The 13,429-nt window shown below is 56.7% G+C and overlaps 5 protein-coding genes across 5 annotated transcripts in view; 3 read left to right on the forward strand and 2 right to left on the reverse strand.

Annotated features, from left to right (window-relative positions):
• Positions 1-1,999: 1,999 nt before the first annotated feature.
• Positions 2,000-3,570, forward strand: CHGG_01017 (uncharacterized protein; the record flags this gene model as incomplete). The annotated part of the gene is made up of 3 exons (XM_001220237.1): positions 2,000-2,228; positions 2,295-2,789; positions 2,846-3,570. The coding sequence occupies 3 exons, from the start codon at positions 2,000-2,002 to the stop codon at positions 3,568-3,570; spliced, it is 1,449 nt and encodes a 482-aa protein (XP_001220238.1).
• A 729-nt stretch (positions 3,571-4,299) lies between these two features.
• Positions 4,300-5,058, reverse strand: CHGG_01018 (uncharacterized protein; the record flags this gene model as incomplete). The annotated part of the gene is made up of 1 exon (XM_001220238.1): positions 4,300-5,058. The coding sequence occupies one exon, from the start codon at positions 5,056-5,058 to the stop codon at positions 4,300-4,302; it is 759 nt and encodes a 252-aa protein (XP_001220239.1).
• Positions 5,059-5,944: 886 nt separating this feature from the next.
• CHGG_01019 (uncharacterized protein) lies at positions 5,945-7,470 on the forward strand (the record flags this gene model as incomplete). The annotated part of the gene is made up of 4 exons (XM_001220239.1): positions 5,945-6,019; positions 6,079-6,150; positions 6,211-6,714; positions 6,919-7,470. 4 exons carry the CDS (start codon positions 5,945-5,947, stop codon positions 7,468-7,470), a joined length of 1,203 nt encoding a protein of 400 aa, XP_001220240.1.
• A 1,019-nt stretch (positions 7,471-8,489) lies between these two features.
• CHGG_01020 (uncharacterized protein) lies at positions 8,490-12,550 on the forward strand (the record flags this gene model as incomplete). The annotated part of the gene is made up of 2 exons (XM_001220240.1): positions 8,490-8,823; positions 8,889-12,550. The coding sequence occupies 2 exons, from the start codon at positions 8,490-8,492 to the stop codon at positions 12,548-12,550; spliced, it is 3,996 nt and encodes a 1,331-aa protein (XP_001220241.1).
• A 200-nt stretch (positions 12,551-12,750) lies between these two features.
• The window catches only part of CHGG_01021 (uncharacterized protein), a gene marked incomplete at both ends in the record, with an annotated part of 8,117 nt that continues 7,438 nt past the window's right edge, over positions 12,751-13,429 (reverse strand). The window contains one exon of the mRNA XM_001220241.1: positions 12,751-13,202. Within this exon, the coding sequence (XP_001220242.1) occupies positions 12,751-13,202 (452 nt within the window). The remainder of the gene's footprint in view (positions 13,203-13,429) is intronic.

Here is a 13,429-nt window from a genome sequence, read left to right on the forward strand (position 1 = left end):
AACTGTTATATTCCGCACCACACCAATCCGCTGGGCCGTTGTCAGTCCAAGAGCGCACGGAAGCAAGAGAGCTAGCAACGCATACCCTTGAGCGAGGGCTTGATAGTGCTAGTGTCAATGGTGAAGTTGCGCTCTGCGGCGCTGGCGACGGTGGCCGCCGAAAGGGCAACGAGGAGGATGTTTTGACGCATTGTGAGGTTTCGGATTTGGACTGCGAATGAATTTCGGTTGGCGGGAAACTGATGCTCAAGATGGATGGTGTTTACGAAAATGCGATTGGGAATGTGGCAATGGAGGAAGAGGAGGTAAATACGTAAAATCTCTTTCCAAAGGTCAGGTTGTTGCTGTGGGAGAAATCGAGAGAGCGGGCGAGTCTCGCCGCCAGAGGAGAGAATCAAAACAGCAGCTTCCTTCCTAGTGCGAAAGTGCAAACCGGGTCCCGGCACAAAGTGGGAAAAGTCTGTGAACGGAGGGCTGGGCGGCGGGTGATTGGTTGAATTAGTCTATCGTGTGGTTGGTCCGGGGTTGACGACGGCCCCTTTCCTTCCATCCCAGCCCCCCTGCTTGGTGACGATGTCACTGTTTTGGCAGCCGAGCATTCGCCGCCGGCCATTTCATACCCTTGCATCGGCACATGCACTGGCACATCAAACACCCCGCAATGGGCTTCGCTTCGTTCATTCACTGCATTCATCATCGGATGGTTGACGCAAGCGGCGCGCAAAAGAGGTTGGGAGTCCATGGATATCGCCCGATGCAAACAAATCGATGAGCGCTGCAGTCCCGAACCCGAGAAACTTAGCGGCCCACCGTTCCGATGGTCCCGGAGATCCAAAAATTACCCAACTAGCAGGTCCACTAGACCGGGTCGTGGGGGCAAGATACGCTGTCTCTTCAGGCGCTGCCTTGTTGTTTCATCCTACCCGAGCTTTTTATGCCGCCGCGCCCCCTGTGCTCATGTTCCGGCGACATCTGTTTTAGGCAGTTTTTGGGTTGAAGTCGTCGTGAGCATTTTGTGATGAGGTAAGCAACAAGCTGCAGCGATCGCCACAGGATCCCGTTGTTGATCTCGATCCCCACAATGGATAACGAGGGACAGATGAAGCTGAGCTCCACACCAAATCCTCTCCCGTCTTTTTGTGCGATCATGATCGCGTGGCGCTTTGGGACGGTATCTATCCGTCCCTGACCAAAAGAAGCTGAACTTGAAAAGGTAGGGAAAAGAACAAAATGCAAATAAGAATCTGAGCAAAAGAAATCGAAGAAAAGAGTCGAGTAAAAAATCCTGAGGAAAATAAGAAGTAACTACCTATGTAGCTAAGGCAAATCCAATTCCTTTAGGCCTCCAGATGGCTTTCGTCCGATGCTTGCTGTGAGGACGGCGTCACGGGCGTCTGGCCTGACCGTCTCATCTCGTAATACCTAGCTAGCGGCCTCGAACGGCCGGCCCGATGCTCCAGCAATCTGGTTTGTTGTGTACAGTCTAAGTTCCGCAGAGCAACAGAGCTGATCGAATAACGTTTCTACCTGCGTTCGCCATGCATACTCTCCGAAACATTTGATCACTGTCACAACGGTTATCGGGCTTGATATGGAAGCTGGGAAGGTCTGGGATGTTGTGAAGCCCGAGGAAAAACACTGGGTAGTGTAGTTGCATGGGTTTCCTCCGAACAAACCAATCATCGCACCAACCACTATGAGAGTGGAGAACACTAGTATTTGGTCGTCGTCCGTATTGAACTCGCAAGTTCATTCTGTACGAAGGACCCGACCGCAAGACTCGGGGCACGTCTTGGAAGGCCCCTTTTCCCTCGGTTACTCGTTATTGATGACATTTTTTATCATTTCTGGTTTATCTACAAATACATATGTAGACTGCTCCTTCCTCTGACCTGAGCCGGGACATTATCGCGACTTGAGATACCCACTTCGTACCTTCTTCGTGCCCATTGGACAACAAAACAAAAAACAAACACAAAAGCACCACAACCATCCACCCATGTTTTGGGTCGTGATCGCGGCGGTTGCCGTCATCGCTTCGGCATGGCTGGCTCGCATTAATTCGGCTATGAAAAGCGTGCCTGAAGACGTGCAGAAAATCTCGCCTCGCCGCTGGACAAAAGATCAGCTTCGGAATGTTTATCAGCGGGTGAGACAGAACCCGATCGACTATGCTCGGCTCCTCCCGCCACGCCTGAATAGGCGGTATGTCGTTGTCGGCGGGTCAGGTGAGCCACTCTGCCCAGCCCAAATTAGACATTCTCGGGCTTGGACCTTGCGCTGATCTCGTTTAGGCCTCGTGGGAGGAGACATTGTCTTGCAGTTGCTCCAGCGCGGCGAATCGCCTGAGAGCATCCGTGTCGTCGACTTCGTGCCGCTCAACCGGCGGGACATGGTCAAGACGGCTGCCGGCTGTGACTTTGTGAAAGCCGACATTACCTCCCGGTCGTCTGTCGAAGCTGCCTTCTCGAAGCCGTGGCCCAAGTCTGTTGCCAAGCTGCCCCTGACCGTCTTCCACACCGCGGCTGCTGTCCGGCCTCAGGAACGGAACCCACTCTTTTACCACCGCATCAGTTCCGTGAACCGGGATGGCGCCGTGAACGTCCTCGAGACCGCCCGGGATGCGGGTGCTGATATCCTCATCGCCACCTCGTCCGCCTCTGTCAGCATTGTGCCCCCCAGCTTCTGGATCTGGCCATGGCAGAGCAACCCGAAGAGGTACTACCAGATTGCCAACGAGAAGGACTTTGATGCTCCCCTGCGCGCGCATGATTTGTTCTTTTCCAACTGTCAGTTTCCCACTCTTGATCCCTTCTTCTGCGCCGCGTTCTGACTTCGACCGCAGATGCCCGCTCCAAAGCCGAAGCCGAGCGCGCAGTGTGCGGTGCCAACGAAGACGGCTTCCGCACGGGCACTATCCGGCCCGGCAACCCGATCTACGGCCAAAAGACCGACCCAGTCATCGGCATATTACTCCGACTGGGCGACAACGTGACCTGGATCCCGCACGTCGTGCAGCACTTTGTCAACTCGCGCAACGTCGCCCTCTCCCACCTGCAGTTCGAGGCCGCCCTAGCCCGCAAGGATGCGCCCATGCCCGCCTGCGCCGGCCGCACCTTCAACGTGACCGACGTGGGGCCGCCCATCACCTTCGCCGACATCTACGAGGCCGGCGAGCACCTGTCCGTCACGCGCGTGCGCGACAAGCGCCAGAGCCCGCTGGCCCTGCTGCTCGTCGCCTACGCCATCGAGGCCTGGTGCCTGCTGCTGGCGCGCCTGCCCTTCCTGACCACCGTCTTCGGCCTGCGCGAGCCCTCCGGCCCCATCCACATGCTCCAGCCCGCCATCTTCAGCGTCTCCATCCACACCGTCATCGACGACAGCGCCGCCCGCAAGAGTGTTGCGGACGGTGGGTTTGGCTACCAGGGCGCGTGTACCACCATTGAGGGTGTTTGTGAGCAGATCGTGGAGTGGAACCGCGAGCATGAGGATGCGGCCGAGGAGGTTGGGGGTGCGCCGGATGGAAAGCTTGCGAAGGCTGCGTTGACGGGGAAGGGTGTTGCAGCTTGAGTTTGGGGTTTTAGGGGCGACTGGGCAAGGCTAGGCCGGTAATCAACTGTGTAAAGAAGGTTGTGGGAATAAAGGATCTGATTGAATTGGATTCATCCAAATAACTGCGTACTTGAATGAGAAAAAAAAAAAGAACTCTTCATCATTGGCACCGTGGCATCAATGCCCATTGTGTGTGTCTCGCTGTGGTAGCTCTGTCGCTTTACCAGACACTAGTTCAGAAGCCAAGAAACAGTTCTCCGTGAGCCCACGAAAATAGCTATTAGCATAATGATCTGGTCGTGATACCATGATCGTTCATTTGGTGGGTTACACCAACGGCTACAACACAGCTGAAAGGCCTCTTCGGGTTGCACGACTTCAAGTATCGTTCAATAAAGGTTGGACCGGCCGCTGGATTCTAGACCTCGCTTCCAGAAACCAAATTCCAAGCAAGACTTGATAAAACATAATAAGTTCTAGGTTCTTTCCTCCCGCCATACCAAGTCAAGGTTTACTACTGGGCATGTCCTATCCCATCCCACTAAAACACAAAAGTCCTCATCCTACGCTGATTACCGGAGAAAACAAGCACTGCCATACCACCCTCAAACGCCGGCCGTGGCAGTGTGGCCCAGCCCACCGTGGTAACCGTGGTATCACGCATCAAATTGCCTCCAAGGCCCCATCCAAACTCCAACCAATGCCCGAAGAGAAGAAAGAATAACAAAAGAAAAAGCTGACTGAACTTCACGAAATCGGCGCTCGTTCCGCAGGAGGAAGCATCCTCCCCGCTGAGTCCCTAACCGGCGCCTTGCCCTTCCCCTTGCCGTTGCCACCCCGCTCGCGCTCCTCCTCACTGTCCCACTCCGTGCCCGTGTCCCGGTCCTCCTGGCCGACCAACCGCGGCTGGTCCCCAGACGACCTCAGCATCCTCGCCCTCTCGCTATCATAGCCCTCCTCGTCCTCATCCAGCGCCGCGCCGTCCGCGGCGTCAAAGTCGGGCACCTCGATCCACTCCCTGGGCACGACGCACGGCAGGGCCAGACCGATGCTCGCGGCGCGGTTCAAAAACCCCGGCGCGGGCTCGCCCGTCAACCGCTCGCACAGATACGACGTGAAGTGGTTGCAGTTGCGCGTCAGCAGGTTGTAGCCGGTGCCCAGGAACTCCTCGGACGCCTCGCGGATGATGGCGTCGACCTCGGCCTGCGGCGCCAGCGTGAAGCCGTGCAGGTACTCGCACCGGAAGGTGCCGCCGGGCGGCTCGGTGCGCGGCTTGGTCCAGTAGACTCCCGTCAGCCCGCGCCGGTCGTGCCCGCCGTAGGCGTATTCCTTGCCGTTGATCACGACGCCCGAGTGGAGTAGCGAGGTGCCCATGTGCCAGAGCACGGTGGAGATGCGGCCGGGGGGGAGGAGGTCGTAGATGTGGATGAGGATTTCGGTCTTTTGGAGGGAGAGGGTCGAGCGGTGGGAGCGGGAGGGCTTCTTTTGGTGTTTTCGGGTCGGCATGGTGGGCGATGTGGTGGGTTGTGTTGAGGGTGTGAGGTCGTGACGGTTGCCAGTGGTCGGAGGAGGGAGGTGATATTTCGATGATCGATGTCAAAGACACAGGGAGATGCGGGCTAGACGTGGCGATGTTGGAAACCCATGAGGGTGGGGAGGTTGGCAATTGGAAGCGAACCGAGAGACAAAGGCAGGAGGCTGTCGGATTGGTGCTTTGTAGAACTGGATGCTTAGTGAAGAGGGTAAGGTGTGGCAAGATGATGGTAAAGAGTGTAAATAGTGGGGTGTAAGAATCGGTATTGATGGTCAATCGGATTCCAGGGCCCAAAGATATAGTCGGAGCAAATCTGTTGAAGATAGGGTCAACCGAGTGATTGCCAGTGCTGAAGGTGACGACGCATTGTGCAGGCTCCCGATCGAGTTCGATCAAGGCTGGAGAGACCCACAGGGTTCTCCCAGCTGAAATTCGGAGTGGGGCAATGCTGGTTCGTGCACGCCCGGGCCTTTCTCCCGTCGGTCGCCCCACCAATTTCATAACCCCGCCATGCCTGCAAGCTCGTCCAAAATTTTCACTCTCCAACTTTCATCACCTCGCGAAAACGTTGGCTCAACGGTTGACCACACTTGACAAGCCGCGTTTGTCCGCAGCATCCCCGAATTTACACGATTGCTAGACATTCACTTGTCTGAGCAATTGGACCTATAACGTAGCTCGTGGCAAAAAGTCCACGAGCGCGTCACCACGTCGCCTTCAATTCCTTCTCTTATCTTCACTTCTACCTTACCCCTCCTTCGAACCCCCGCAGCTAGATCTGCGTTTCTCAGAAAGCCGCTGCTTGATTGCGCGGTCATCTGCATCCCCACTCGTCACTATAGCAAACGAAGAACCAAGATGGCTCCCAAGAAACCCGTGGTCGAGGAGAAGATCCTCCTGGGCCGTCCCGGAAACAACCTGAAGAGCGGCATTGTGGGTTGCGTCGGTCGACATGAACGCCTCAGCTCCGCTGACTTGTCTCGGACGAACAGGTTGGGCTAGCAAACGTTGGCAAGTCCACGCTTTTCCAGGCCATCACCAAGTGCACCCTGGGCAACCCTGCAGTATGCGCGCGACTCCCCGAGACCTCTCGCAAGGACCACCGTCGCTGATTCCGCCGCTAGAACTTCCCTTATGCTACTATTGACCCTGAGGAGGCCCGCGTCATCGTCCCTGATGCCCGCTATGACTGGCTGTGCGAGAAGTACAACCCCAAGTCGCGGGTGCCTGCCAACCTCACAGTTTATGACATCGCTGGTTTGACCCGTGGTGCCTCAACAGGTGCTGGTCTTGGCAATGCCTTCTTGTCTCACATTCGCGCCGTCGATGCCATCTTTCAGGTTGTGAGGTGTTTCGACGATGCGGAGATTATCCACGTCGAAGGTGACGTCAATCCGACCCGCGACCTCGACATCATCGGCGAGGAGCTGCGGCTGAAGGACATCGAGTTTGTCGAGAAGGCGCTCGAGAACCAAAAGAAGAAGACACGCCAGGGCGGTCAGTCTCTCCAGATGAAGCAATGGAAGGCTGAAGAAGCGACGATCGAGAAGATCCTTGCCTGGTTGAAGGAGGGTAAGGATGTCCGCAAGGGCACCTGGACTTCTAAGGAGGTAGGCCGCTTATTTCCTGTTTTATTTTGGTTCTACAACCCTGGCTTTCCACCATGATGATAAAGGACCAATGGTCCGATCTAATAACCCAGCTCGTCGATTGCCTCTCCAATAACGCTGAGTGCAAGCTGAGATAAAAACCCCATTCTGACTCCCGTCACTCCACATCTCTACGTCACCATCGCAAAGAAAATAGCGACTTGGACGCTAATTCTTTATTAGGTTGAGGTCATCAATCCGCTTTTCCTCCTGTCAGCTAAGCCGGTGGTCTACCTGGTCAACCTTTCGGAGAAAGACTACATCCGGAAGAAGAACAAGTATCTCCCCAAGGTCGCTGAGTATCTCAAGGAGCATGCCGAGGGCGACCCCATTATTCCTATCTCAGTCTCCTTCGAGGAGCGGCTGACTCGGTTTGAGACCGAGGCGGAGGTTGCAGATGAGTGCAAGAAGGTTGGCGCAGAGTCTGCGCTGCCCAAGATCATCGTTCAGATGCGCAAGGCGCTCAACCTAGGCAGCTTCTTCACTGTTGGCCCCGATGAGGTCCGCCAATGGACGATCCGGAACGGCACCAAGGCGCCGCAAGCGGCGGGTGTCATCCACACTGACTTTGAGAAGACCTTCATCCAGGTCATTGTGTACAACTACAACGTCCTCAAGGAGCTCGGCGACGAGTCCGAGGTGAGGGCGAAGGGCAAGGTCATGACCAAGGGCAAGGACTACGTGGTCGAGGACGGCGATATCTTGCTGATCAAGGCTGGTGCTGCCAAGGCCTAAGATCGCAGCTAAATTCTACACAGTTTCTGAAGTATGAGTAGGCTGCTGCAGGACACCTAGTGGATGAAACACAGACTGCACAGGTAGCCCACAAGCTTGTGCTCTGGTTATGGAGTGTTCAAGTCTAGCTACTTGAAAACCTAATGGCCGGCCTGAACTTGAAGGGCCCTGAGTGGGATGAGATAGACCTGGGTGCCTACCTTAGATGCACACCACGTTGCATATATGCGGTGGACGAGGCCTCGGCCAGTACAGGCACCGAGTTTATCCCGCGCCGCCGTAGTTCAGCATCGCATAATAAATTAAGTAAAAGAAGATTTTCAAGACTGTAAAGCTGTGCATTTGACACACCCCAGAGATACAACCCACAACTGGACTACAGACTTTTCACTCTTGTGGAACTGTGGCAGCAAAACGGAGCGTTGAACCTGCAAGCTTCCCACATTGATTGCCCCCTGGGTCCCTCCACTGCTTTCCGCGGGAGATCGCCCGTTAACGGATCGGATCTAATTGGTTGAGAGAGGAGAAGTCAGCCTGCACCCTTCACCGTGCACGGTTGCACAGCGAAGCTTGGTGCCCAGGTGTGCCGCCGCAGCATCCCTGTCTCGCGCCACTGATTCGCGGTATCCATCGCACATAGCGGCGGAGCTTCCATCAACTCCTCTTCAAGTGTGCTGTGCTGTGGTGATAGCTGTGATTTACAACAAACTTTGCTTCAATCTTCTTCTGGATACTTGATCCCAGAATTTTCGCTTCAACCCCATTGAATAAACTTCAACACAAGATCAGGCCACCGCGACACAAAAGCCGAGCATTCTCTGCACCACCTAACCCTCTCCGAGAGCCCCGGACCCTGAAATCGGGCTATACAGCTGCATAAACCTGGAAGGTATACCTCATACCCTGGGCCTCGTTCAAGTGCCCGTTGTATGGTTCTATACTCCGAGGAACCGCCCAATGGTGGCCATATTCCCAGCGACGCCCGAACACTCAGCGCGGTCGCTATACCAGTTGAATGAATGCAACCTCTAAACCCATTCCTCAGCGCCTTCTCTAAGAGCCCTATCCTCGCCCAGTGCTTGCCGACCCAACAGCACATCCTCCTTGTTCCCACCGCAGATGTCCTGCTCAACGCCCGCGACAGCGATACGGGCGCGCCGCTGGTGGCCTCCATCGCCCAGGATGACTTCCTGGCCAGCCATGTGCTGCGCATCCCGATACCGAAGCCGACGGGGCCGGGGGGGAAGGACGTCGCCCAGAGCCTGCGCGAGATGCGCGGGAAGCCCAAGGTCTACGGTACCTTCAACGGCAGGAGTCTCGTCATCAAGGATAACTGCATCTACACTAATAAGGGTATTGTTGTCTTTTTCGTTGGATTGTTGTTTTGAGTGCAAGGCGCTGACACCTTGTCTATCCAGGTTTCAAGTCGTTAACCCAAGCTATTCTTCTCCACGACGCCATCTGGTACCCCGACACTCTCGACCCCCGACCGTTCTTAATCTACTACATATCGCGTCCGTTGGTGGGATCGTGGGAAGAAGTTCATGTGCCACCAGCCATACTGCCACCGGCGTCCGAAGGAGATGGCCGACTCGCAAAGGCGCCAGAAACCCGAGAGCAGTCCTCCAGCTCGCCCAAGAAGAAAGACATTAAGACGTTCCATGAGCTGCTCATCCATTTCCCGGCCATTGCAAAGCAGATGCAGGCCGGCCTGGAGAAGCTGTTTCGCGAATTTACACTCGTATTCGAACGACCCTTACCACCACCGCCATCGGCCAACAACATACCGGATCCGGAGCCAGATGGACCAATAACTACGGCACTGAAGAGAGCGAGGTCAGACAGCGATGTTAGTCTGGGCGCTTCCGAAGGGGTCAATGGGACCCCCGTACCCGGGGCCTTCCAGGACGACGAGACCATTATGAGGACCGCTATGGAGACGGCCGTCACGGCTGCTATCGACCTGTTTCAGAGCGTCGATAGGCAGCAGCTTTCACTCCTGGGCGCTACTACGGATCTCACGGGGCCGCTTGTTGAGCGACTGATCGAGCGCTACATCACCGAAAACGTGCACCACATGGTATTCCCACGACTCGCGGCGCTTAGGAGGTTGGAGGATCTGGAGTTGGAGGCCAAAATCAGGCAGATGGACTTTATCGACATCTCGCAGCTGGGGGTCGCTATCGACGGGGGCAGCAGTGCCAAGCGCGACGTCGTCAATCGACTCGGTCGAGCGGTCGAGGAGTTCCGGAAAATGCCCCATGCCAGCTGCCCGCAGGAGATGATGGAGATTCTCTTAGCCACGACCAAGGCGGCAACTCAGCTCTCGGACGCGCCGCAACCGGGGCAGGCCTTAGGATCAGCAACAGAGAAACCGCCCATGACAATTAACGCGGATACCTTGGTATCACTGTTGCTCTACGTTGTAATAAAGGCACAGATCAAGCATCTGCAGGCAAGGCTGGCTTACATACAAAACTTTGTCTTTATTGATGACGTAGAAAGCGGCGAGATGGGATATGCGCTCAGCACTTGCGAAGCGGTTTTGTCATACCTTGACCGCGACTCTGGCGGCCTGCGGAGGGCAAGCCGGCGCAACAGGGCTCTGTGGGACGCCGTTTCGAAAGGCGATCTCCCCGAGTTGAGGAAGATAATGGAGCCCGAGGAGGACGCCATCGAGGATGACAACCCCGTATTCGGGTCATCTCACTCCCGCAGGCAATCGTCCAGTGGCTGGAGCTTCACGAACGGGATCTCGAGGCGGTCCTCACTGAGCTTTACCACCTTAGAGAGCTTCTCCCGGGGTTCTGGCCTCGGCCATGTGTTCCCATTTCAGAATGGGACGAACGCAGACGAGGAAGAGGTCTTCATGCCTCCGCCTAAGCGAGTCAAAAAGGTGGCCATGGACACAAGGAGCATGTCCAGCGGGTCCGAGATCTCCTTCCGGTCGATGCCGATGAGTATTGGGTCGATAGGCGGAATTGAGGGAGATACCTCGATTGACCGGCTCGCTCAAACTCAAGACGCCTTCGGAGAGTCGGTCCTTATGATGGCTATCCAACATCGGCAGCCGGGGGCGCTGAAATATCTCCTTTCGCTGAGGAACTACTACTCGGCCGAGGTCGTCCTGGATGACCAGAACAACGAAGGGACCACGCTGTTCAGCGCTGCCGTCCAGCTAGGTGACGAGACTATTGTCAACACGGTCCTCGACTTCTTGTTAGATGCTACGAGCGACAGCCGGATCAGCCGCTACCTCGCCATCCAGGACACCTGGGGCAGGAGCGCCGCCCACTACTTGTTCCACGCGCCGTTTCTAATACAGCGCATCGGTAGATTGCTACCGTGGCGTCAAAAGGACAAGAACGGGCAAACGCCGCTGTTTGCGCTATGCCGGTCGTACGATCACCCCAACTACGCCGTCATGGTCAAAGAAGCGTTAGAGGCGGCCACCAGGACCCAAGGGGATAACCTACCGCTGCACCTGGACAGCCATGTCGATATCAAAGGGAACACGCTGTTGCACATTGTCAACGACGCGCACCTGGCCATGTTGATCCTCCAAAAATGCGACGTCGACGTCAACGCGACGAACGAGAAGCGCTTCACGCCGCTGATGCTGGCCAGCAAATACGGCCGCTTCGGCATGGTCCGGGCGCTGTTCGGCGACCCGCGCGTCGACATCGCTGCGCGAGAGCTGCGGGGACTGACGGCGGTCGAGCTGGCCAAGGACGACGAGGTGCGGAACAAGATCGACGACTTGACGCTGTTCTCCCAGATGCCCTGCATGGATTCCCGGACCACGGGTGTTGTCCGCGCTTACTTTGTCGAGGACGCCTCGGTCCGCTTCGTGCTCAAGTCGGGCGCGCCGGTGGATAGCCAGAGCTTCGCCGTCACAACCTGCCGGCGGTCCCTGAGCGACTTTGAGCATCTCGCCAAGTTGCTGCAGATGGAGAACCCGGCATCGTGGATCCCTTCCCTGGCGGACCTGCGCTCGCCGATACAGGTCCCCTCGAAGCCCAGCCGTGCCGTGCTCAAGGACCTGCAGATCAGGATGGACTGGTTCTTGAGGGTTCTGCTCCAACACCCGACGTTTGCGACGCACGAGATGCTGTGGGAGTTCTTCCTCGTGCCGGACCTGCAGTTGGATATGATGGCGGAGCGGAGCAAGCTGAAGGCGGATGCCGAGATGGAGAAGGTGCATGACGAGTTCGAGCCGGTGGAGGATCTGCGTGAGGTCGAGCAGTTCATCGACCATGCGCGGGACATGGTGCGCAGCGTGCACTTTTCTACGAGGAGTGTCGCACGGCGGGCCAATGTCGTCGGCAATGTCGTCATCGGTACGTTCGCCCTTCTACCCCTTAACCACTTTCCCCGTCTACATGAGTGTAGAGTACTGATGTTGTTTACCCCGTCTAGACCTTTTCGAGTCCTCAACCCTCTTTGCCCGCAGCCTCTCCACCCTGCCCTTTCTTCCCGCCGGCCACATAACCGCGTTCGCAACCTACGTCAAGGCCCTCACCCCTTCCCACTCGTCCCCCCACGCCAGTTCTTCACAACCTTCCTCACGCTCTACAACAACGTCGAGTCCGTCCTGAAGGCTCTCGCCCGACCACCCCAAACCATCTCGCGCATCCACGCTGTGCGGCGCGACGCGGAACGCAGCTACAACTCGCTCAACCGGTCGTCGCGCTGGCCGCTCGGCCTGAGCCTGCCGGTGTTGGACGAGACGAGGCAGCGGCAGAACGAGGAACGCGAGGAGAAGGCGCGCCGCAGCGAGGGCGAGGCCGAGACCCTGTGCAGGGAGCTGCGATACGCGCAGCAGACGGTGGCTGGGGAGCTAGCCGGGTGGAGGGACATGCACGAGCGCATGGGTCGGCGGGCGATTCGCGACCTGGCGAGGGGGATGGTGGTTGGGGAGAGGATGCGGTTGGAGGGGATGCAGAGGGCGTTGAGGGTTGCGAGGGAGGGATGGAGTGGGGTGGGTAATGAGGAGGAGAATGCTGATGGGTGGGGTGGTAGTGGTGGTAATGGGAATGGTGAAATGGGCCAAGCTGGGGAGGGAAGCCGGAGCTGGTGAGGGCATAGGATAGATAGAAAGGCGGTGGGTTGATACTGGGCATGGTGGCATCGGAAACATTCCGTTTGTATTTTTGGTAAGGCGCTGAAGTTCCTTCTCATAACTCATGGCCCATCCACCCATTCATCCATCATAGACAACATATAAAGTCTATCTATCACACCCTCTATTTCTAGGTGTTCGCTCTCTATACAGTAATGCTACTGCTGACTATAGGTATTTTCCCCACTCGGCCCATCGCCAAAAGAAACCAGCTTGCTCTTCTTTACGATCTTCTTGGCCAGCTCCCTGAGAGAAGAAGCACGCAACAACTCGAAGATGGACATCTCGCACTGCATCATGGGAACAATCCAGTTCCTCAGCTCGACGGAAACCAGTGAGTCCACCCCATGCTTTGCCAGCGGCCGCGTGGCATCGATGTCCTGCTCCGGAATGACAAACATATCAGCCAGCTTGCCGATAATAGCCCCTTCCACCAACCCAGCAGCCTCATCAACGCCACGCGCACCAGCGAGACGCTCTCTCAACCCGCCCAAGCCAGACGCTCCTTTCCTCCCCGCCGCCGAGTCACGCGCATCATCAACATCCTCGTCCCTCAGCGCAGCGAACCTCCTCTCGCGCGCCCACCCGGGACACCGCTCTTGTTGCCCGTCTACACACACTACCCGCCAGCCCGACCACGACCTGTGCAGTCTTGACACAACCTCACCACCACAACGCACCGACCTCCGCACAGCATAGACATTCAGGCCGCAGCATATACGCCTCCGACCAACGACCGATGATCCCGCATACACACCTCCTCCCCCACACGACTATATCCGAATCCGCCCACATAACCAACCCCATCCACCATCCCCAAATCAATCGCCACCCCTG

Source organism: Chaetomium globosum, genomic scaffold, assembly GCF_000143365.1.
Source record: "Chaetomium globosum CBS 148.51 scaffold_1 genomic scaffold, whole genome shotgun sequence".
Classification (NCBI taxonomy): Eukaryota; Fungi; Ascomycota; class Sordariomycetes; order Sordariales; family Chaetomiaceae; genus Chaetomium; species Chaetomium globosum.